The sequence below is a fragment of the Delphinus delphis genome, chromosome 1 (assembly GCF_949987515.2).
Source record: "Delphinus delphis chromosome 1, mDelDel1.2, whole genome shotgun sequence".
Taxonomy (NCBI): Eukaryota; Metazoa; Chordata; class Mammalia; order Artiodactyla; family Delphinidae; genus Delphinus; species Delphinus delphis.
In genome coordinates this window covers 134164291-134189505 of record NC_082683.1, presented here as the reverse complement: position 1 = coordinate 134189505, position 25215 = coordinate 134164291, and the positions used below count along the sequence as shown (strand labels likewise).

The window sequence follows — 25215 nt, the reverse complement described above, 5'->3', positions numbered from 1 at the left end:
AAGACTCTGCGCTCCCAATGCAGGGGGGGCGCGGGTTCCATCTCTGGCCAGGGAACTAGATCTCACATACATGCCGCAACTAAGAGTTCGCATGCCACAACTAAGGAGCCTGCGTGCCGCAACTAGGGAGCTGGTGAGCCGCAACTAGGGAGCTCACATGCTGCAACTAAGACCCCAAGAAACCAGATAATAAATAAATATTAAAAAAAATCAATAGCATTCATACACACTAGTAATTCAGCAGAAACAAAAACTAGTTTACCTAGGAATAAACTAATAAAAGATGTATGAAAACAGTAGGGAGAAAATTGTAAAACATTAACAGACACTAAAAACTCTAAATAAATGGAGAGACATTTCATGTTCATAAATGAGATGAGTAAATCTTTCAAACTGTTAACTCTCAAATTAATCTATAAATTGAAAGCACTTCCAATAAAAATACCAACAGTATTTTCACTGAACTTGACACACTGATTCTAAAATTCATAGAGAGGATGAAAGAGTCAAGAAGAGCTAAGGCAAATTTGAAGAACAATGCAATTATCTCACCAGATATCAAGACTTACACAGCTAACACAGTAATGAAGACAATATGGTACTGGCTCAGGGACAAACAACTAATGAAACAGAAAAGGGAACCCAGAAACTTAGCATGCATACATGGAGAACGGGGTGCTGTGTGAGGTAAAGACAGGCTGACCCCATCAGAGAGTTGTCACTCTCTTTTGGTTCTAGTGCAGGGACAGGGAAAAATTTCAAAGGCATCAGAAAGGTGAGAAAACAGTTGAAAATTGGGTTATGGTTTACCCAAACACTGGGCATTCAGTCCTGTCTGGAGGTTTCGCAAGCTTCTTAAGAGGCAAGCTCATGTGGAATTCTTAGAGCAGAGCAAACACCCCAGCCGATGACTTATAGGAGACTCAACACATGTATTTCTGTACTTCTTCCAATTTAAGGCTCCCTAGGCTGGAAGACGGATTCTATTTTCAGAAATGGTGAGAAGTGAAAGTGTCATTTTTTGGAATCTATGAAATACAGTACTAGTAAAGAGGGCCTCTATGGGGACTGGTCATATTATATCACATACTTGGAGTGGGGAGATACGGTTGGAAATATTATACCCTTGACCTCTTTTCCCCAAGGCCCCATCTGTCAGCATGCCAGGGCACATCCTTGTTCTGGGATAAAGAAGAGCAACTGAAGTTTACCCAGATAGAAGCTTCCCCATACCAACAAAATCCTTGTCAACTATTTTAGAAAGAGGAAAAAAATCAACTTAGAGCATTTATTTAAAAGTTAATGATAAAAATGTAAATATGGAAACAAACTATCCCCACACAATCTATATTTTTAAGTAATTTATTCCAATAGAAATATTTCAGAAAACTGTACTTAAATTCATTTTAAGTTAGATTATGCAAACACACTGAAGATCTCACACTCACATTTGCATATTAAACAGAAACAAAAAGTGAGAGAGGAACCAAGCTGCACGTCACTCCAGGAGGTCATAGTGCAAATGAGTACTTCATCTTTGTACCTCAAGTTAACCGGGATGAAGGAGAATAAAAATGGCTTGTGTTTTCCTGTATATTATCATCATTGGATATTCATCCCCACAGATGCTTTTATCTCCTTTAGATTACACTGTGAACGAGTTCCCCACCCCCTCCCCGCACATAACATACTTCAGTCGGCTGTAAAACAATGGATTTGTCAATAATCAAGGTATAGAAACTCTTTTGAGTGTCTGGTGACTTATTATCAGCTACTCTGTCAGACCTAGTAAGTCAATAATTACTGGACTATATCTGTGAATAGTTCTAATAAGTGGTATCTTCATGGGAAAATTAATATTTGTTACCTCATATCTAAAGCACAGCTAAGTATGAAATTTTCTACTTGTCTATTTTGAAAAAAAGTTCAATCCCAAAACATTCTAATTATGTATTCCTTTAATCCCATCACCACTTTGCAGTCCAAATGACTAGAATCAAACTTTAATTTCTACTAACAACCCCTAAGGACGAGTTAACCCTTCATTTGGCTTTAAACACTAAATTTACTTGCCTATTCTAGAACATACTAGCCCTTTAAAAAATGTGAAAATAGCATCTTGACTCAGTTGAACAAGAGTAGCTCCAGATCTTGCAATAATCTCGGAGAAGCAAAATGTTTCCAGGCTTTGCTTTTACTGAGAATTGGCTTACTCTCTTAACTTCTCTTTAATTTATATTTTGGAGCTGTTTTCACTTTCCTGACATAGTATTTTCAAGTAAACAATAACTGGTAGGTTAAGTGACTGCTTGTTTGGTCTGAGTCTTATTTAAATACAAGAATGTACTGAACTAAATCTCACTTCTGGGAAAAGGGACTCTCATTTCGGGATTTCAGTAGCTTTAACAAAACCCAAACAGATCTTTCTGGCTGTACTGCATTCTTTTAAGGATTTTCTGAAAGGACATAATTAAATCTATGTTCAAAACAACAATTTCAACAACACAAAATAAAAATAAACTCAGCTGGATGGATGCTCTTCAAAGTTGTTCTCAGGAGTGCTCATCTAAAGGCTGATTTGGTGGGTTTAATTTTAATCTTCTACCCTGGAAGGAGAGGAGCAGGGACGGAGCTTGTCTGAAAAGACTCAAAGCCAAGGTGGAATGCAACAATTACCTAGAGTGATCTGCACACATTTTCTTAGACCTGCTGTGAGAAAGAGTAAGCTGGTGGAGAGAGGGATAGCACACACTCCTGAAATAAGAGGAGTAACAGGGCAAGTGATTATTGTCATACTCGATGCCCTAAAGTTGGTCTTCAAATTGATAAGGCACTGACCAAATCTTCCCCACACTACATACTTGAGATACCAGTGTAATGAAATTGCTTTCCAAAAGCTTAAAAGTTTGCATGCACAGATGTCTTTCATTGGAATCCTCTAACAAGAGAAAAGTAATTACTTTAGACACAAGCCATTTTTAAGGAAGCAAAACCAGAAATACTTAAATCATTTTGAAAAGGTTGACTTCACACAGAAAATAATTATCACCAATGTGATTAAATAACAATGTTTGTTAGAAAAAAACAGAATACTACTCTGGCTGTAAAATTATAAATTTACTATGTTTGAAAGAAATATAAAAGAAGAGAGAGAGAGAGAGAGAGAGAGAGAGAGAAAATAAAAGCAAACCCTAAAAGATCACTGAAGAAGTCAGACAAACCTCACCACTTGCTTTGTATCACCTATTCATGCAACAGCTGTACTACTGTTCCACGGGGACACAGTAAAAATTCATCTTCATTTTCAAAAAGGGATCCAATTATTTCAAAAGCCTTTGAAGCAGAGAATTTTTTAAAATTGATGATTATCTTCTGTTAAGCAACGCTGGTACCCCTTGTTTGCAGAAGAAGATAATATGGTGGTTTAAAAACTCGTTGTAAAGGAATGTGCCTCAAAAAAACAGGAAGGAAATCAATAGTGGATACATTCTTCTAAAAAGTTAATGGATTAAATCTACTATTATTGTCGATTTCTAATTAATATGATGTCCTATAGTTTTGTCTTCAGTAGTAAAGGCATATTTAACTTACAGATTTAACCTTAAAAAAGAAAAAAGAAAAAAGAAAAAAGACTTCCGCTCAAATCATTTGGCCAGGTAAATTCTAGTAATCCTAAGAGAGCAATAGGCCGGGCTGCTCTTGGAGGGCCCTGGTTTCAACTAATACATAAGGTGTATACACTAGAGACCGTAAACATTTTTTCCTTCTATAACAGTGCACCTTGGGCTCCTTTATAAATCTTCTAGAAGAGGAATAAAGCCACTTACAGAAACTTTGCAGCTACAAACACCCTAGTTCTTGACATACAAAAAGACACAATACCAAGACAGTCCATCCATACAGAAAGTAGTGCAATAGTCATATGGCATTTTCCACACAGGAAAACATTTGTCATTGAAGTACATGCCTGGGGAGTAAAAAATACTCAAACTCAAATTGCTTGGATCCCTTTTTGCAATGTTTACGCAAATAATATCTACACAGTGAAGAAAATGTAATAGGAAGGTGTGTTTGATTGGTTCTTTTAATTCTTACAGTTTGGAGGTACAGTAAAAATAAAGCCTCTGAAAAAAATAAGCAGAACTCAAACAAAGAGGGAGCATGAGACCAAAAACAGTGCTCTTCGAGGTCAGCAGTTATTTTTATAGTTGTATTTTAAAAACTGTTATGTTACTTCTGCATGAAAAATAAGCTTCCATGTTCAAACAAACAGTTAAATAAGATGTGCCTCAAACTGTATTTTGGGTGGTATTATACTATTACACCAGGCTGGATAATATACCAATCATTATGTTTACCAAAAAGTAGCTTAAATTATAATGGAATTTCCAATGAGGTCTTCTTGACTTGGAGAGAAACAAATGAGCTTAATATTGGTGGAAATTTCAAGCTTTTGAGTCGCTACTTTACAAATTTATTAAGGGTAGGCCTTACAAGAGGAGAAAAATTTCACCTTCCCACTAATACACTGCCTAAATATTTAATATATTTTGGTAACATTTATTTTTCCTTGAATTATTATTAGGTCTCATTTGGTGAATTACAGATAAAAAATTCACCTACACTATTTTAATTCACTTCCTTCACTGATCTTTGCTTCAAATGCTAAATTCACCTTAAAAAGCAATGAGCAATCTTTTGAATGGACAAATTTGAAGACAAAAATAATGGTGACGTCCGCTGCACGGTTCAGTTTCAGTCAGTCAGAGGCCACAAATCTATATATGGACTTAGTCACCAAACCTGAACACTGTTCTCACGCTGCACAAGCAGCCTCATGTTTAGCGCTGAAAATATCAAACACATCTTCCAGTGGAGCTCTCTCTTTGGCAAAACTGTGGGCTGTCAGGCTCTGACTTCCAGGTGCATATCTCCACAGAAACTTATCTACTTTAGCTTATTTATGACAAACAGAAAACATAATAAAAAATCCACAGGGTTTTCATCCACAGTGTTTTTTAAAAAGCACATACACTGTTAAAAACACTTATTTCTGAAGAGAAATAAACAAGAAAATTAAAACAGAAGTCCAATGTGCAAGGTCTACAGAGTAATACTGCTATGCTGGTTATGCAGAGGGCCTCTTCTCAGCGCCCAGTGTGGGCTATGCTGGGAGATAAAATCACTAGCATAGGCCACATTTTGCCCTCTTCCAGCTCATGTCACTTTTCACAAAACCAGAAGTAATGGTATTACTAACTGTGCTATATGAGAAAGATATTTGAACTCTTAATATCCTTTCCAAACAGAACACTAAATTTAAAAACTAAGCACTCAGGGAAAGCTCTTCTACTTTCCAATGGAGAGATTTTTTAGCTAATTATTCTAATAAGCAATATTTTCTATTTAAGTTTCATGGATTCAAGGATGAAATACTTATGATTAAAAAAAAGCATAAAATTCTCCAAGAATACAATCTGAAAAATTTTATGTGAGGCCCAAAGTAATAGAAGTCTATCAGAAGTTACCAGTCAAAAAGCACTTCTTACTCTGGGCCACAGCCAAAATCCATGATGCCTCATGAGTTTGTAACATCCAACACACAGCCTTTTTTCAAGTGCCAGTTTTTTGTTAAAACTCTAAGGCATTTCACCTGCAAACATTTTTTGTAACTTAACATTTATTTCAAAAGTTAAATGCATTATTGCATTAAAGAACTCTCACAAAACTGCTTGATCAACTACTGACAAAATATGGTTTCATTGTAAGGACCTATAGTAAGTTTTGAGAAAAATGTTTGTAATAAAGGAAGCTTAAGTAGGAAGGAAAGTTTTGATACTTAAAATTCCCAGCATCTCAGTCTTTCACCTTTTTCCCTTTGAAAATTATTTTGTATGCCTTATAATAAAATACATACACGCATACGTACATACGTCGACTCTCTTTTAAACAAATGTGATCCTGAATCTCATATTGATCAAAAATAATGAAAATGAATAACAAAAAAAATAACTGGCATTGTGCACATGAAACACTGTAAAGGAAACTATCCTGATAAAATATCAATACATCACCCTTGATGATAAAAATCACCTGTGAGTGATAGAAGGGGTAATCCAATTCACTTGAAAAATGTAGTTATTGTAAAATCTTCTTAGAAAAGTTTAGGTAGGGATTACAGTTCTCTACTAAGCAGATCTGTGGTCCAACAATGAACTCATATAGAAGGCCAAGCTTTAAACCCAGCTAAAAACAACCATGTTTTCTGGAGCCCACTTGAAAAAAGTGTCTGGCATATGAACACTCAGCCTTTATACCTCCCTGCAGGAAATAATGTACCCCAAACAGTACTAAATTTCAGAAGTTTAGTGTTTTTAAAAATCTCCCCTCATCCAAAACAACCCCCCCCAAATCCCAAACAAACTCCAACAACTCACATTATTAACATTTCTAATTCCTACACTCTTGTTGTGAAAAAGCGAGTGAGGCTGCAGACTAATGGAAGCTCAAGCAAACCTTTCCGCTAGGCTGCTGGTAGAACCCTACTAAGCTGGAGTAGCTTTACACCTCACTTTAAACCCAGCTCCTAATGTAACCCATAAGAAATATGTTTTTCTTTTTAAAGTGTATCTAAAAAAAGGCGATTCTCCCCTCCAAAATTAGTACAAAGTTAAAAGAAATGCAAATTAGCTACGATCTATTCCAAGCACAGCACCGCCAGAAGATTCACACACACTATTTGGTGTTTCATGTTGGTTTTCCTTTCATTCTTTTAAGGCAGTGGTTTCCACAGGTCAGTTCAGAGATAAGAAGCATGGTCCATGGCAGTTTGTTTTGCAACTCCAATTTGTTCTCTGGGAATATCTCACTTCATTCCCTGAAATTAGTGCTTTTTTGGTTCAGAACTCCAGAGGCTGAGATGGAACCTCTGGGCTCTTCCTGGCACAGGATTGGTTTATAGCTGGCGCTCTTTCATCAGGTCCTTGCTTTCACTTAAGATAACAGTTCACCTTGCTTTTTATCAGGCTTTTACTCAAAAGTCATCAAGTTTGTAGGAACCTAAAAAATATAAGCATTACAAACTGACAGTATTTAAAAGGTGTTTTTCAAAGTACTATTTCTTATATTTCCTTGTCATTCTAAGTAAGCCCAAATATTAAAATCTTTCTGACCTAAATATCTTTTTAAAAAAGGAATTTGATAGAAGGTACTGTAATTGTTTATGAATAATGAATAAAATACACTAGAACATTTTTGAGAGGAAGTCACTGAGATGAGTTAATACTTTTTCCAATAAATTGAAATCCGGGTGGGAAAAAGGGCAGAGACAGTATCTTTCTTGTCTAACACAGGGCTCAGGAGATGTTTGCTGAGTGAATAAATGAATGAGGAAAGAGTAAGTATGGCCGTAGTAGTGTGAGATTCCACACAAAATGCTTGTCATCATTTATTTTTTCATTATATGTATTACAATGAATTCCTACATGCAAATTTTAAAATGCAGCACAGATAATTTTATAACAAACATTACTAAGAATTTCTTTGTGAAATCATCATGAAAATGAGTATAAAAGAATAAAACTCATTGCTAGATAAACTCTTACCTGAAACTTTGTGACTCTGAAAAATCTATAGGTTATATAACAGTTTGCTGCTTATAGACTGGATCAAATTTAATTTGATTTCTTTTAAGTCTGAAATTCAACAATAATTCTTAGAAATATGAATATATTTTGTTTTTAAAAATTAATGAACCCTCTAGTCAAGGACTAAAGAGGGCTTCACCATGCTAAAAAAAAATGCTCTTAACTTTTACTACCAGTTTTCCAAAGTTGTGCTGGTAGAGAAATTCATGCATCAGTGGTCATTACTCTGTCCTTTAAAAGAGCTTAACAGTTCCCACACTTTAGCAACCTTTTTCTGAAAACCTGGGATACTAAAAAAAAAAAAAAGATTAATCTCTTATGTGTGTCAGCTTCTGAATGAAAAATTATTTGACAATATAATCATAACTGAACTATAAATACAACAGTACAAATCCAAGAGTGCTTAAATTAAAGTATAAATTCTCAGGGTCTGGTTCTAAGAAAACCAATATTTTAATAAAGTAACACTTTCATTTCCTCCTAAGTTGCCTGACTATGGTTTAAGGTGTTGTACCTGAGTTAGAGTCTTCTACTAAAAGTTTTCAAATTTCACAGCTTCTATTTATAAATTTGCTACTTCTCTGATTCTTCCAAGTATAGGAACAAACAAATTAAAAAAACCCCATTTATACACATCTGGTTGGCTTATTCAGTAGCAAAGTCCACTAATATAATAAAAAGAAATTGAACCTCTATGCTGGTACGCATACCCTGTCTAGATTAATCTTGAAACTTGAGATTGAAAAGAAATGATACAGTACTTTAAGCTACATTTAAAGAAAATGTACGGCATGGAGCTGAATCCTGAAAAACTTGGTTTAGGCAAAAGAAGGTTTGTTTCCTTCATTCTGTCCCAGACACTAACTTGACAGGGGCAAGAAAGTAATTTTTGCTCTATGGTATTTCATGTCCTTAAGGGACATTGTTAAGAATGGTACCAAATATTGCTATTAGTCTTTCATATATTTTTGAAATAAAAATTGTAAGAGAACAAGGCCCATTCCAACAATATTTAAGAAGAATGAATCTATAGGATGAAGACAGAGTTTGTGTCATCTCAGGTCCACGATTTTTTACTTGTTTGACCCTGTGTAGGTCATTTAGGATTTCCGAGCCTTAGTTTCTTCCTTTATCAAAAAAGGGATAATAACTTGGGTCCTGATAGCACACAGTGGAAAATACGTTTATAACCTTTATAAACTTGTATAATGTATTATATTATTCAAAATTAGCTATTGATAACACTTACCATATACTTCTGTATTTCAGTACCTTAAGACAATAAAATTTTCAAATATATTCAACTGAAAACTGGCCTAAAAAAGTCTATGTTTATTTATGTCTGCCCTACCAATTCATGGTTCAACTTTAAATCTGCAACCGGGTTTGGGGAAAACACCACTATGGATTCATTCCCCTTTGTAGCTGAAAGCCTTTGAGTTAGACCATCTTTGTTTCAGTAAAAATAAAAACAAACAAAAAGTCCACATAGTTTTGGGTTTCACTGCAAGCACAGGAACCCGCATAAAACTGTCAATAGAACAAGTAAAGACAAATCAGAATAATTTTTGTTAAGGTGCCATCATATTTTTACCTCTCTAGAGTCTCCTTGCCTCCCACTACATTCTCCCAACAAGGGCTACAGTTCCCTGTTTTGAACACCTGAAGCTTGTTCCATCTTCAGGGTCTTTGTGCACTTACTCTTCCCTCCACCAGAACTTTGTTCCCCCTTATCTTCACATGGCCCTTCCTTCCTGTCATTCATGTCATTGTCATCTCCTTAGGGAGATCTTTGCTGTTCACTCTTATTTATTTAAAGTCTGTCTCTACTCCCATCACTCCGTATCATGTAATTCTATTTTGTTCATACGGTTTTTACGACTTGAAATTTTGTTATTTGTTCGCTTGTTTATTACCCATCTCCTCTCTAAAATGTGGACTTCATGTCTTGCTGACTGTGGTCAACAAGAAATAGAATATGAACAGTTTCCCTACTTCACTCCAAAAATGAGTCCACTTACTTCTCTTTGGAACTCTTTTAAATATATTCGCAATTTATGGACTATTTTGAGGGTTAAGAGAGATGCTTACCTGTTGTTTGTTACTTTGGCAGGCTGCACTCAAGTGCTTAAACCACAGCATTGCATTCATCCTACTGCCAGCTTGAAATTTGTATGAATTTCCTAAAATTATTAAAAACAAAGGGAAACAATAAAAATTGATGACAGTTCTCCGTTTAAGAATTCTATTTCTCTAACACCTGATTTTCCAATACATATAAAACGAAGAGTTCTCTGTGCTACATTCAAGTGCTATCATTTATGCAGAAAGTCACTGTTTTGCTGTTTATGAATTGGAAAAGAAGTATTTTGCCTCCTTAAATGCTCTTTAAAGTATATTTAAATAAAATAATTGTTTGGGGCTTCCCTGGTGGCGCAGTGGTTAAGAATCCACCTGCCAATGCAGGAGACACGGGTTCGATCCCTGGTCTGGGAAGATCCCACATGCCGCGGAGCAACTAAGCCCATGTGCCGCAACTACTGAACCTGCACTCTAGAGCCCACGAGCCACGACTACTGAAGCCCGTGTGCCTAGAGCCTGTGCTCCGCAGCAAGAGAAGCCTCCGCAATGAGAAGCCTGCGCACCGCAACGAAGAGTAGCCCCCGCTCACCGCAACTAGAGAAAGACCGCACGCAGCGAAGACCCAACGCAGCCAAAAAAAAAAAAAAAAAAATAATAATAATTGTTTGGCTTCTCTAGATTTGTATGAGTGGATGAGAGTGCAGGATATCACTTCTCAGCACTATTTAGATGATCTAAATATTAGTAGATGCTAATACTGAATTTTTATAGGCCAGAATGCTTTAACACTTAAATATTAGCTATTTAATGTGATTAAGGATTAATCAGCTAACATCAATATAACCTATGCTTTTAGTTTTTAGTTAACATTTGTCAAAATTATTAGAGAAATTTCTAGGTCTAGTGAGGGCTTATGTGAAAAATCTGAGAAGGCAACTCTTTCTCTTTTAGAAAATTAGAAATTCATTTGTTTCATGTGTGTTGTATGTATTTAGACCTTATGTTGACTCTAATTCAAAACTGACACATAATAAGGATATTTTATATGTTTATATGTATTAAGGTAATAAACTGAGAAAAGAAGAAAGGACTCATGTAGTATAGGTGCCCTAAGTTGAGCTTAATTCCCCTTTTTCACTGACCTGAGTTCTTTTTATCTCCCAATTCTTACTGAGTGCTACTCTTTCCTTTATAACTGAATTCAATGGCTCAAGAGCCTCATCTATATGCAGGCGTTATACAGCTCTTCTTTGAGATTTTCTCAAAGACTTTTTTTCACTTTCAGAGGCAACAGCTTTCTTCACCAAATGTTTAATTACTAAAATAACACTGTTTTGCTTGTTAAACACAGATGCAAACATTAGATCAACCTAAATAGCAGACGTATCTGATCAGCTGGCCACAGCTGCCATTTACCTACTCTCTCCTCCCTTAAGAAGACCATCAGTACAGACTTCATAAAAACCTTGTACTCTGAAACGGTTCTGTCAAACACACTAAGGAACTGATGGAAGACAAATAATTTGTTAACTTAACCCCATGAAAATGATCTTTTATAAATAATGAAGGCCTTTGGGATTGGCAGGGTGGAGGCTGGGGCTTTGAATTCAGAATGTTGAGTAGGAGCTCCTTACTCTGTAAGTCAACCTATTTCATCTAAAAACATAACATTTTGCTATTATTTTTTTCTGTACTAACTTTTTCTGCATATTTTCTTAAATTTTTACTTAAAGTACCACAATATCCTAAAAGCCGAATATCTGTGGATATGCATTCTAAATAAACAGAAGTCAGAGTATAATTTTACAGTCAGTAAATGGTAATATAACTTCATTTTAGTAGTAGTGAGCTGCTGAAGTGGAAGATTCTGGGCAGATATGAAAGAATTTTCTTTCTGGCTTCCTTTGTGGTGCTTATCAACAGCTGGCAGATTTTACGAAGGAAGAGCTGCAACCACATGAGGATCTGTTCTGATGACCACTGAGGTCTCCACAACTGGCACAGGCAGGGTGAGAAGGTATGATCTGATTCTACTACACAGCCCACCCTCCAACCTCTCTCATCCACTTTTAAAGTTTAAAGTTTTAAAGTTTTTAAAACTCCTATGGTCAATAGCCAACACTTTCACTCATAAATGTCTCTATACATTGTAAGCTAAGTATTATAATTAAAATTATACTTATTTGGAAAGTGGTTTGAGTCAAATTACCAATTAATTTAATTAAAAGTAATGGAATAAAAATCATTTAAAGGAAAACTTCTGCCACATTCAGAGCTTAAGAATAACAATTGATCTCAGAATATAAACGAAGGGGTACTGCATATTGTAAATCTGAGATTTTAAAGTTAACAGTGGTCTATAGATTCTCGAATTCCCTCCTTCCTTTTCTGGTTATTAGCTCTCTAGGGATTATTTGGGTTTTTAATTTCAAGCTTATGCCCATGTAGCAAAGAAAATAAGCTTATTTAATAAGCTTATTAAATAAGCAATTAATAGATATTGATATCTAAAAATATTGCTATCATTAGTATACATTACATTATGTGACACAAATATTTCCCAAGAGATTGAACTACACAAACAATGCCCCTAGTCGTGTATTCCAGTTAAACTATTGATAAATTTTGGCTTATCGAAAGTTGTGTACATGCAATACCTTAAGCCCTAGTTATTTTAATGATTCACCTTTCTCAGAGTCAGTCAGCAAGAAGAGATCTGGATGTTCCGGGTCATCAGCCATCATCACCATCCATCCTACTACAGACACGTTCTTATTTGATGTTGATTTGAACTGAGAGATAAAAAAAATAATTAATGGAAACAAAATTTATGGCTTATTCTATGTAAAAATTAACTGTTAGAGAGCATATTTTCAGTTTCTCCTAGAGAGAGATGAGATTTCATGCTGGTCAGGTCTGCTCCCGGTCTCTTACAACTAAATTCCATGTAGGCATGCCCTCTTCAGATAGTCTCTTATACTTTCCAGATCTTTCCCAGCTTCAACTCTTCATCAAAAGTTAACTGTCCTAGCGTCCACTCCCAAAGACCATGATCTGTTAGTAGATCTGGTAAATTTTTCTGTATTGTTTTTTTTTTGTTACTGTGCTACACCTCACCCCTTCGTTATAGGAAACACACTTCCATTTTAATAGAGGTGTTATCTCCACACACACATCCTTTACTGAATATAACTGACATATAACATTGTATAAGTTTAAGGTGTACCAATGTAATAGGGGTGTTATCTTAAACCTGATAACCTGATGATTTAATGAATCAGCACCGCCATCACAATTCTTAATAATATATTCTTGCCTGTATTTCTCAAAAAGAAGGTATTCTTAGCATGCTTGTTACTTGTCTAGTTATTCTTTATTTTATAAAGTTACACTTTAGTAATGGAAAAAAAAGGGCTGTTATAAAAGCAAGAAATTTAAGTTAATCCTACTCATGAACATAAATGAAAAAATGTTAAATAAAATATTGGCAAACTGAATCTAGCAGTGTATAAAAAAGCTGGTACATGATGGCCAAACTGGATTTATCCCAGGAATATGAGGGTGACTTAACGTTAGAAACCAATGACTGCAACTAAGTTCGGTTTATTTCATGAAAGCAAGCTTAGTTCAACTTTAGATAAATTATTAAAATAAATCACCATATTAACATTAAAAGAAAAAAGTATGATCAACTCAGTTGATGTAAAATAAAACCATTTGCTAAAATATAATGCATATCTGTGTGACTTGGAATGGAACAGAATTTCCTAATTCAATAAGGAGTACCTACCAAACAAACAACAACAAACCCCCCACAAAACCCGAACAAAACAAAGCAGGAAAGAAAAAAACAAAACAAAACAAAACCCAAACCAAAACCCTGCAACGCATGCTCAAGGGTAAAATGCTAAAAACACTTCAAAATCAGTTTTAAGACAAGGATGCCCACCATTGCTACTTCCATCCAACACTGAATTGGAAGACCTAGTCAGCACACTAAGATAACAGGAAAGAAATAAAAGGTATAAGGGTGAGGAAGAAATAAAACTGCCATTACTCACAGATGATATTATCTACACAGAAAATCCACCAAGTTAATAAGAAAGATCAGCAAGGATGCTTGGAAAAGATCAATATAAAAGTCAACTGCGGGCTTCCCTGGTGGTGCAGTGGTTGAGAGTCTGCCTGCTGATGCAGGGGACACGGGTTCGTGCCCCGGTCCGGGAAGATCCCACATGCCGCGGAGTGGCTGGGCCCGTGAGCCATGGCTGCTGAGCCTGCACGTCCGGAGTCTGTGCTCCGCAACGGGAGAGGCCGCAACAGTGAGAGGCCCGCGTACCGCAAAAAAAAAAAAAAAAAAAGTCAACTGCAATTTTATACACTAGAATTATAAAAGTCACTTATAGGAAAGGTACCTAGTAATATATGTAACAAAAGACATACAGGAAAGTGTAACAGTTAAAAGACTTTCAAGAAGACCTAAATCAACAGAGAAAAACCATGAGATGAAGAAAAAGGTTCAATGTTGTAAAGATGTCAATTCTCCCTAAATTGGTCTACAGATTCAGTGTCATTTCAATAAAAATTCCAGTAGGGTTTTATGTGGAACTTGAGAAGCTGATTCTAAAACTTACATGTAAGAGCAAAGGATCAGAAATAGCCAAGACACTCCTGAAGAATTAGGCTGGACTTGCCTTGCTACACAAGACTTATAAATCTACAGTAACTGAGACCATGAGCTACTGGGACAAGGACAGACTGACAGGGCGATGGAAGTCTAGAAAGCAATCTGTGCACATAGATGCAAACTCAAACGATAAGAGTGGGCTCTGCAGATCAGTGAAGGAAGAATGGACTGTTCAATAGATGGTGCCAGGAAAATTTCTCATCCGTGCAGAAAAATCAAAATGAATGCCTATTTCATAACACATTTCACACACATACCCCTCTGACTCCAGGTGGATCAAGGATTTTAAAGCAAATTGCAAAACTTTAAATCTATTAGTAGAAATTATAGGAGAATATCTTGATGATCTCCGGTTAGAGAAGTATTTTATTTTAAAAACATGACTCAGAAACTGTTACGCATAAAGGAAAGGATAAATTTTATTACTTTAAAATTAAGAACTATTCACTAAAAACATCACAGAGTAAAAAAAAAACAAATCAAACAAATTGGAAGAAGATATTAGTAACACATAACTGCTAATAGATTAGTATCCAGAGTATATAAGGAACCTTTACCAATTAGTAAGAAAACACGCTATCCAATAAGCAAAAGATTTATCCAGGCATTTTAGAGAAGAAACATGAATGACCAACAACATGAAAAAAACTTCAAACTCATTAATAATCTGGGGTGTGTACATTAAAATCACAAGGTACCATTTCATATTTACTAGGTTAGCCAAAATTAAAAAGCCTGACAACAAGTATGGTGAGGGTGTGGAACAATGAAAAACCTCATTATGCTGTTGGTGAGTACGTAAATCAATTTGGCATTTTCTTGTAAAGTTGAACGTTTGCCTTCCTTGGTATATAATCTAGAGAACATATGCACAAAAATATTCATAGTAGCTCTGTTAGATACAGCAATAACCTGGAAAGCATCCAAATATCCATCAGTAGAATGATGAATAAATTATGGCAGATTCATAACGTGGAAGACTATTCAAGTGTGAAAAGGAATAAAGGACAGCTATATGCATCAACAGTGATGAATCTCATCAACAATATATTAAGCAACAAATGGAGTGCTTAAAATTATATATGTGAATCCATTCAGGTACAGTTCAAAAATGAGACAATGTGTTAAGGAAACATATATAGTAAAATCCTGAACAAAAACAAGGCAGTGAGGAACATGAAATTTAGGACAGTGATAGGCTGTGGGTGTGGCTGATAAGGAAGGAAGAGGATGCTATCTGGGAAGTCTTGGACGGTTCTGGTAATGCTCTGTCTTCTTATGCTGCGTGGAGTTATAGAGGTGTTCATTTTATTTATTATTCTTTAAAATGTACATGTATACTATATATCTTTGCATGTATATGTTTCACATTTTAAAGAAATGGGGAAAAGAAGGAACACATCACATTATTTGTAACAACATGGGTACTACAAAAATGAAAGCCAAAGGGATTAGGAAGTTTTAATACTATGGAGAATAAAATTGGCAATACTACAGAACAGCTGATTTCACAGCTAATAATTTATGTCAAAGCAGATAGCATGATTTTCTAATATTCTTTTCCTAGCCCCCAAAACATCTGCATCAATTGCTTCTTTTTTCAATTAAAAAAAAAAGTAATTCAAACAGTATAAGCCCCTTTACATAGAGTACAAATGCCCTCAACCACCAGCTGAATGTCATCCCACTCCCCAGAATTCATCATCCTTTGGGGTGTAGCCATCTGGACCTTTCTCTATGCATTACACCAAAGACTGACTTTTCTGTTGCTGTTCGTTTTTATATACAAATGGAGGTATACTTACTCTGACTTGTGGTTTTTACCTATCAGTATTTCCTTAATAATAAGTATTTTCAGTGTTTGCAGATTTCTGATACTATAAATATTCCAGGAATATTCTTCTATAGATATCTGTGCACTTGTTCAAGGATTTCCATAGGACAGACTTTCAGATAAAGAATCGCTGGTTATTAAGTTATATACTGACTAGAATTGTCCACCACAAAAACAATACCAATTTAAATTTCCACCAACTGTCTATGTTTCCCTACATCCTGGCTAGTGTTATATTATCAATCATTAAAATTTCTGCCTAATGGCCAAAAAAATGGGCATCTTCTTTAATCTGTGTTTTTGATACCTAGTGAGGTTCATCACCTTTTCATGTTTATTAACCATTTATATTTCACCTTCTTTATCTCCCTATTCCATTTTTCTACTGTTGTTTTATTCTTACTGAGTTGTGGAAGGTCTTTATATAGGTTACAGATTTCTTTTTCAGGTGTAGCCTTGGTTTTTAAATTTTAACTTATCAAACAGTATTTATTCACTCATTACTATGCAGAGATAGGCTCAAACATATCTGCAAAAAAATTTTTTAAATGAATACACTTCAATTAAAAATAATTTTACAGTGAATGTTTTCACCTTAAAACATTCAAAAATATAGACATAATAAAACCATAGTGCCCCTCCTTTCTTCCCAGTTATTCTCTCTTCCCAAGTCTGCTCTGCTCCTCACAGGCAAAAACATTCATACTTTAGAGAGCAATAAAACATAGAGGTGTAGACTTCCAGATTTCCTCCTCCCGCATTTATTTATATATATATGAACAGGTATACTTTCATTAGTGACACTTTTTCCTCCTCCAGCTTTTAATTTTGAAAAGGTTCAAACTACAGAGAAGTTGAAACAATGCTACAATGATTACCCATATATCTACATTTTTCATTTGCTTGATCTCTTTGAACATTTAAATGTAAGCTGCACACATAACATTGGACTCTAAATATTTCAACATGTATCTCCTAAGAATATATTACTATATAACCACAATGTAACATATTCAAGAAATTTAACAGTCACAATCATATAAAGTCCATATTACAATTTCTTTGATTGTCCTAATTATGAGCTTTATAGCTTAAAAAGACTTCCTCCAAGATTAAACCAAGGTACATACATTGCATTTAGCTGTCAAGACTCTTTAGTTTCTCTTAATCTAGAACAGTCCTTCTGTCCCCCTACCCTATTCCATCTGCCAAATTTTGGTCTTAAGAATCCAAGCCAGTTGTCTTATAGGAATGTTCCACAATGTGGATTTAATTGTTTCTTCATGATTAAATTCAGGTTAAATTTTTGGCAAGAACACTACATAGATGGTGCTGTGTTTATATAAAAGATTTTAATCTCTTATCTATTGCTTACGTATAGCTAATATTTTCTTCCAATTTGTATTTTAACTGTTTGAAAATGATTAAAATTTTTTTTCCTTCATTGCTTCTAGTTCTGTGCCCTATCTTTTCTATCCTAAAATTGATACTAAATATAAACATGGACTTGTCTCTATACTCTATTTTGTTCTTATAATTTTCTTTAATCTTAACAGTTTAAATTAGAAAAGATGAGGAATACAGTCCATTTCCTCGGCACTCAGTTGGGCTCCCTTCACAGCCCACTATGCTCTAATTTCTAAACATTTCATATGCATTATTTATCACTTCATATAATTAAAAGCCCAAACTAGCATATTATTATTCTCTATGTATAAGTACCAATGCCAAACACAAAAAGATATTTAACATATGTATTAGAGGACAAATTCAGTTATTTAATCAATTCTCTAATTTGGCTTCTTTCTAATTAAAGTTAGGAAAAAACAAAAAAAAATTTACCTTATACATTTTACTTCTTTATCATAGTCAACTTCTTTATAATAAGTGAAATCCAGCCAAGTCTCTGGAAGTGGCTAAGTGAACAGTTAACTATATCTGAAGATGACAATTTAATTTAGCTATATCACCCTTTTTTTTTTTTCCCCCTCCTTTGAGTACAGCAGTACTAACCAGAGGCAATTACTCTGTAAAACGTTCTAGTGAAACTAAACTGTAGCTTTGTCAGGTATGTGGGCATTATAGTCAATTTGACTAGAATACAAAAAACAGTCCTTCACCTCAATGTGAGGACTATATCTAGATAATTCTAACATAAGAGTGAGCAAAAAAGTCAGTGCTCAGGAATTTGTATGATTCCATTCAGGTACAATTAAAGAATGACACAATGTACTGTTTAAGGAAACATATGTGGTAAACTCTAAAGAAAAGCAAGACAATGATTAACATGAAATTCAGGACAGTGACAAGGTATGGGTACCGCTGATAAGGAAAGGTAGGTGATGCTATCATATGGCACTTCCCACATTCATTTAAACCGAAAACGTATTCTCCTCTACCCCTGATGTGATTAAGGGGCTAAAACTGTGAGAATAAAGAAAAGCTTCTCTAATGATAATGTCTGAAGTTGAACTTGTAACTGGCCTCATCCAACCAAACTTCAAACTAGGGATTATTCTTACTAAAAGGAACAAAACAAAACAACAACAAAACAAAAAAACACTGAATCCCAGTAAATTTAGTCAAAGTGTTTGGTGAAGTAATACCTGATATTAAAATGTATACAAGTAATGTGTGTGTGTTATAGTTTTTAAGAGCCATTGTTAGAATAAAAAAACACGAAGTGATAAATGCCCTCCCCCGCCGCCCCCCTACCGCCTCCAAAAAAAAAGGTCTTCTCTGAATTATGCAGTATCACTGGGTAACGTATAAGTAGTAAAAGAACTTAATTTTTTTTTTCAGTGGCTTACCTTTCCTCAGTATGGTAAACCACTTAATTCCCCCCCCACCCCCAAAATACACAATTTAGAAATAAAATTCCTCTCCAGGGGACTGTGTTAACGCAACATGTAAAATGGAAACTTAGTTTTCCATTTTCAAATATTGTATCACTGGCATAGAAAAAACAGCATGCAAAAAAAAAGATTTATAGGAAGATTCTACATCTGGAGAAAAGAGCATTTCAAAGCTTCTTTTAAACACAAGAAGGTGATCACAGTAACCTTAGTAACTATTATTCCTCTTCACTGCTGGGAAAATCACTCAAACAGAGACTGAGGTGGAAAGAACCAGAGATGCTGGTCCGAATCTTTCATATTTTACAAATTAGGAAACGAGACTCCAAGGCGATAGTTTTCAACCATTTTCTGACCCAAAAAACCCAGGTTTGAGAGGGCTTGGAAGTGAAGATAGATACTTGTAGTGCGCAGTTTTGACATTTGCAATGGAAAAATAGCATTCAAAAACGAAACTACAAAATATGGAAGTTGTTCCAAGACCTTCCTTGGAATGGTCTTACTAAACAAAAATAATTCCATTATAATATTCCAACAAGGAAAGTGTAAGAACTTCTGGGTTAGAATGTGGGAAAAAACCGAAACCCTTGCATCGCATTAGACCTACTTTCTTTACAACCATGAAGAGGCTGTGAAAGTATGCTAACAACTTGGAACAGGAATACTTACATGTTTTCTTTCTGTAGCCTTTAGAGATTTGGCAGCATAGTAGAAAAGTTGTGTCCCACACAAAGCTGCCCAATATTTCGTCCAAGATGCTACCTGGAGAGGACAGACACATGAATATACTACGCAAATGCTACTGGCTTCTCAGTCACTCTGCTTTCTCAGTGCCAAAGATCTTTAGCTCCACTTCACTTCCACCACCTTAGCTTCGAGTTTCATCACTTCTGAAATCTTTATCTCAAATATTCTTATCACGTCCACTCAATACATTCTACTTAGGACTGACCAAACAAAATTGGCTGAATTCTATTTTTTGGGGCTGTCACTCTGTTTTCTATTTCTTCTAAAATTACTACTTAAAATACTTCTTAACGGGATATATTTTCAAGGTTCTCTAAGAACTATATTAGGGAGCAAAGAGAAGTACAGGAGCATCTTGATTTAAACACCCAAAATGTATGATTTAACCAAAATCTATATGGCAGGTATAATAACACTTTAAATTAAATAACATTGTGAGGCAAAGGTGTATCTTAAATTATTTCAAGTGTATTATATATCTGAAATATATTTTATTTCAACTGTCTTCATATTTTTTAGGGTCCTATTCATTTGCTTAATTTTAGAACGTGTATTAAAATATATTAAATTCTTACTGTAGGCTTTTTGCCTTCTTTTAACAAAGTTTTTCTCCTGAGAACACCTTGAATAGTAACAGCTCCTGGATATAAATGTACTGCCAAATCTTCTGATTCTGCAGAACTATAATAATGAAATGAAGAAAAGAAGATATAAGCGCTTTAGTGATTATCAAGTAGGTACTTAAATAAAATGTAATTATTCTTAATTTTAAAACTGTTACTTTATTCAGAATAAGAAGACACTGACAATTATAAAGGCTTACTGATCTGAAATTTGTAAGCTGTCACAAAATTAACAGGAAGTTACTGAAGTCAGCAGATGGTTAAAAAACACATTTTATTGCATATTTGAACAAGTATAATTTAGAAAGAATACAGAGATTCACCCTAGTAAAGATTAAATTAGGGATTTAAGACTTTTCTTCTTAACATGCCACACTGCAGCACTGCTGAAACCTTTTTTTCCCCAGTAGAAACTTAAGTCCTAGTGGGAAAGATGAGGATTCTATTTGTTAAAAGTATTTAAGCATATAAAACTCAAAATAAAAATAGCAGAATCAAAAGGAAAAAAGCAAAAGAAAATCCATGCTTAATTCTAAAATAGGTGAAAGAAGTAATGAAGGCGATTAACAACATATTTAAAAAAACCAACTTTCTGCATAAAATTTAATGACATTTTAATGTCAGCAATGCATCTAAGTGATTATAGCTTAACAGCTCTCCAAGAAAGGAATAACTCCAAACTCAAGATTTCTTTTTCTTGTATCTTAAGAAAACCATCACAAAATAATCAAACATCTAAATATCTCTCCCCAACTCATTTAAGGTCCAACAGTTAAAATAAGAACAATTCCTATATAATTCAATTAAAACATAACACACTGATTAAAAAAAAAAAATCTGTCATTCCTCTGGTCATTTGACATGAGCTGCAGAATTGCTACAACAGTGAAGAAACCTGAAGTTTGCAAGTTTACCCCTTTTTTATTATTTAGGTGTCTTCAAAGTGACTTAAAAACTTAGAAACCACTAGAAATTTCATGCTGGAGCTATTTATATTCAAGGAGGTATATATTCAAGGAGATTAGACACCATTAAATTGACATAAAATTAACTTTAAAGTCTGCTATTTTGTTGTATTATGAGAATTGGTGGATTATCCATTACTGTTAACCTCTAGCCTCCAATCAATCTACTATACTTATTTTCTTCTGCAGCTAATGTAGTACAGAAAGAGACCAGGTTTAACAAGATAAACAACTGAATGAACATGAGTTTAAACACAGAAATATTATTTAATAAAAAAGACTTGTCTAAATTCAGGACCTGAAGTTAACCTGAAAAATTCTTAAAAAAGATAAATTGAATGTAGTAAATTCTTCGATTGCAGCCTTGAATAACAAGTGGATTTTTGTACTGCTTATCCAATAATCAGCAACATTAGAAAGACCTGTGCAGTTAAAAAGCGACAGATTTGGAATTATTTAAAAATGTTGACATAAAGATGCAAGTTCTAGCAATTAGCTCTGGGATCAGAAAGAATAGTTCAAATTTATCTCTAGATTAAATCTTGGAAAGAAAGTTTTCATGGGCATTTTGTTTAGTTTTTAAACCAATTAGTTGAGAAAGAACAGAAATAATATGAGACCACACCCGTGTAAGCCAATCACCAACACCAGAGGGGAGTTCTGTGACCCCTGAATGCAGGGGAATTGTACCTGCTGGCCTTCATGTGGCTTCGATAGCCATTTCGTGCCACTCTTGTCACCGGGCCGAGAGAATGGTATAATCTGTTCCTGTTGGATTCCATTATAAATTGTATATATTACTTTTACTCACACAATCATCATCAATAACCTAGAACAGCATAATAATTTCTTTGTGTAATACAGCTTTCTAAATCCTACAAAAGGATAGTATGTGATTGCTCCTCTTTCTTTTTTTAAAGCATACAGCATAAATTTCAAATTATTGTTTCTTCTACTATTGACTATAAATACTTAAAGGTGTTTATTAGTTCGAACCATATATTTATATACATTCACTTTCACAAATCTGCTAAAATAATTAAAGAGGTATTTATAACCAAACACTATCAAAGCCTGAAAAATACTTAAAATATCCTTTTGTTCATATTCCAGTTCTTGGATTCCACTTTAAATATGATACCTGGATTTATATAACAATAAATTTTTATTGTATGTCCCTATAAAGACAACTAAAAGCAATGTGACCTATAAACTTAAAAGTAATGTGGCTTAGGGCTTCCCTGGTGGCACAGTGGTTGAGAGTCCACCTGCTGATGCAGGGGACACGGGTTCGTGCCCCGGTCCGGGAGGATCCCACATGCCGCGGAGCGGCTAGGACCGTGAGCCATGGCCGTTGAGCCTGCGCGTCCGGAGCCTGTGCTCCGCAACGGGAGAGGCCACAACAGTGAGAGGCCCGCATACCGCAAAAAAAAAAAAAAAAAAAAAAAAAAAAGTAATGTGGCTTAAACACCTTATTTTCCTTTCTTTTATATAAAATCCAAGAAAACTACCAAAAGAGATGAACTGAGTAATAAATAAGGCAGTCTTCTATTTCCACATCAATTAAAATGAATACATGATAAAGCCAATAAATGATAAAAATGGTATGAGTTAATATTCATCCAAAATGGCATGTGATACTTAACAAAGGAAATAAACACACATACACACACACACACACACACACGTAGAAACACTGTTACTTCTTTGCCTAGGAAAAGCCAAAAGTAGCACTGTTGATAAATGATATTTAAAACAGAAAGTATTATTTTATCAACTTAAGGGGCAACATATTTGATGTCTATTTTCGAAGTTCACTATCCACAGGTAGCATTTTAAATCCTAGTTCTTTATTCACTTTTTAATATTTCATGTCTGAGTCTTGCTGGGCAGCATTAATTTGCTCTCAAAATGTCCCAAGAGCCACTGATTTAAACTTGGCACAAGCACAGTACATGCTTTTGGCTGCAAATATCTGCAAAGCAAAACTTCTGTCAAAAGAAAAATACTGTTTTGAGATGTGAAGGTTAATACTGTTAAATACCATCTTCATAAGTAACCTGCTGGGATAAGAACAGATTATTTAACACAACACCATTCTGGTTACTCGCTCATAACTCATGCGATTTGAGGAACAATTCTGTTCATCAATGTTTCTTACTTAAATACAGTACACTCTGAAATCAACATCTGATGATATTATGTTCTTACTAGAGGGAAAGAACTAATAAGACAATTTGTACAGACAGCAAGCCAGAGGCAACTCTTGTGTTTTTCCTGTTTCAGGCAAACCCAAATAAAGAGATTGAAAGAGTTGAAAGAGAAATAATATGTAAAAACAAATTGTTAAAAATCCCCCAAAACAAAGAGAACAAAACTTAGGAACACTGACAATTAGAGTAGAAAGGTTCAAAAGCAGTTTGAAATATTAGATTTGCAAGTAAAATCTTAATCACATAATGGTGAGAAATCTTTATTAAGTTTCAAGAACAAGGATCTAATTTTCCAGTTACATCATGAAATTAACCAATTCAAGTATGTATAGTTCAATTTCAAATATATAGTTAGTATAATTGTTTTCTATTAAAAAGTGACTGACAGGGAGTTAGGTAACTGAATATATTCAACTTCATCAATTTTAACATGACATTCAAAATTCAATCTAATCTTGTTGCTTAGAAACTTAGATTGCTTAGTTTATATACAAAAGGGAGCAATTATTTTGCTCATGATTCAAGTATCTTAATATGACAATGGCAGAATGGAAATGGTCAAAGACAGTAAAATTCTAATGGATATTTTTAAAATAACAATTATTTACACTGTTTGACTACGTTTTTAGAAAAATCTTATTTTGGAAGATCAATATGGCATATTTGCCACAAGCAGATGACAGATCTTACAGCTTAAAGCATCAAGGAAAAGAAAACAGAACATGACTTACATTATTTCAGTACAAATCTGTGTGCTTTGTGCAAACTTTGAATTAATGACAATTTAAATTCAAACTTTTAGCTGCTTTACTTACAGTATAATTTAAAATTTACTAAGTCATTTTGCTCTTGACAAATTAACTGAGAATGAATGAAGCTGACCACTCCACTAAATGCCTTAAAATTACTTAAATGAACCATAATTTAAGGAAATAATTTTTTTGTACACATATGTAGGTATGCTGTGATTGGTTATTATTATTTTTAAGTTACAATTTAAAATGTACTAAAATTCAAATATATGTGTCAAGCCTCCAAATAAACATGTCTTTACTAGGTAACACTAAATTCCAGGCTTAAATATTAACTTTTTTTTTTTTTGCCACCAGCAGGAAGCCTAAAATACTCCCTTGGAGATATGTGATAAATATTATGTCTTTAAATTCACATTATCATATACTTTAAGACAGACAAAATAAACTCAAAATAGTTTAAATGGGCAATTTTTCTTACCTTTCAAAAGCAGGCCATGAAGTCTCTTCACTTAGTTCAGAGCCATCACTGCTACCTAAAATCAAAAGTTATCTTATTTTTTAAACATCGTAATTAGGGTTTGGATGTTGTCTTTTAAAAATAAATACTCTAACGGTGCTTATAAAATGACAGTCACATTATTTGTGGGTGAACATCCACATATCAATTCTTCATTCTAATAATCATGTGCTTGATTTATTTTGCAATACATTAGAATAGAGTTGACAAGACTACCCAAAATAACAAAATAGCATAAAACATTTTTGCATGTATAGTTACGGCTTAAATTCATTAGTAAACACTTTTCCT

General features: G+C 34.4%; 1 protein-coding gene across 2 annotated transcripts in view; it reads right to left on the bottom strand.

Annotated features, from left to right (window-relative positions):
- Nucleotides 1–1348: 1348 nt before the first annotated feature.
- RALGPS2 (Ral GEF with PH domain and SH3 binding motif 2) overlaps nucleotides 1349–25215 on the bottom strand; it is a 163836-nt gene continuing 139969 nt past the window's right edge. The window contains exons 14-20 of one of the 2 annotated variants that reach the window (XM_060034565.1): nucleotides 24886–24940; nucleotides 22130–22207; nucleotides 20427–20532; nucleotides 19774–19866; nucleotides 12415–12520; nucleotides 9738–9829; nucleotides 1349–7059 (exon numbers count right to left, since the gene is read on the bottom strand). In XM_060034565.1, the coding sequence (XP_059890548.1) occupies nucleotides 7030–7059; nucleotides 9738–9829; nucleotides 12415–12520; nucleotides 19774–19866; nucleotides 20427–20532; nucleotides 22130–22207; nucleotides 24886–24940 (560 nt within the window). In that variant the 3' untranslated portion in view covers nucleotides 1349–7029. The remainder of the gene's footprint in view (nucleotides 7060–9737; nucleotides 9830–12414; nucleotides 12521–19773; nucleotides 19867–20426; nucleotides 20533–22129; nucleotides 22208–24885; nucleotides 24941–25215) is intronic. The other variant, XM_060034574.1, reaches the window with a different exon arrangement.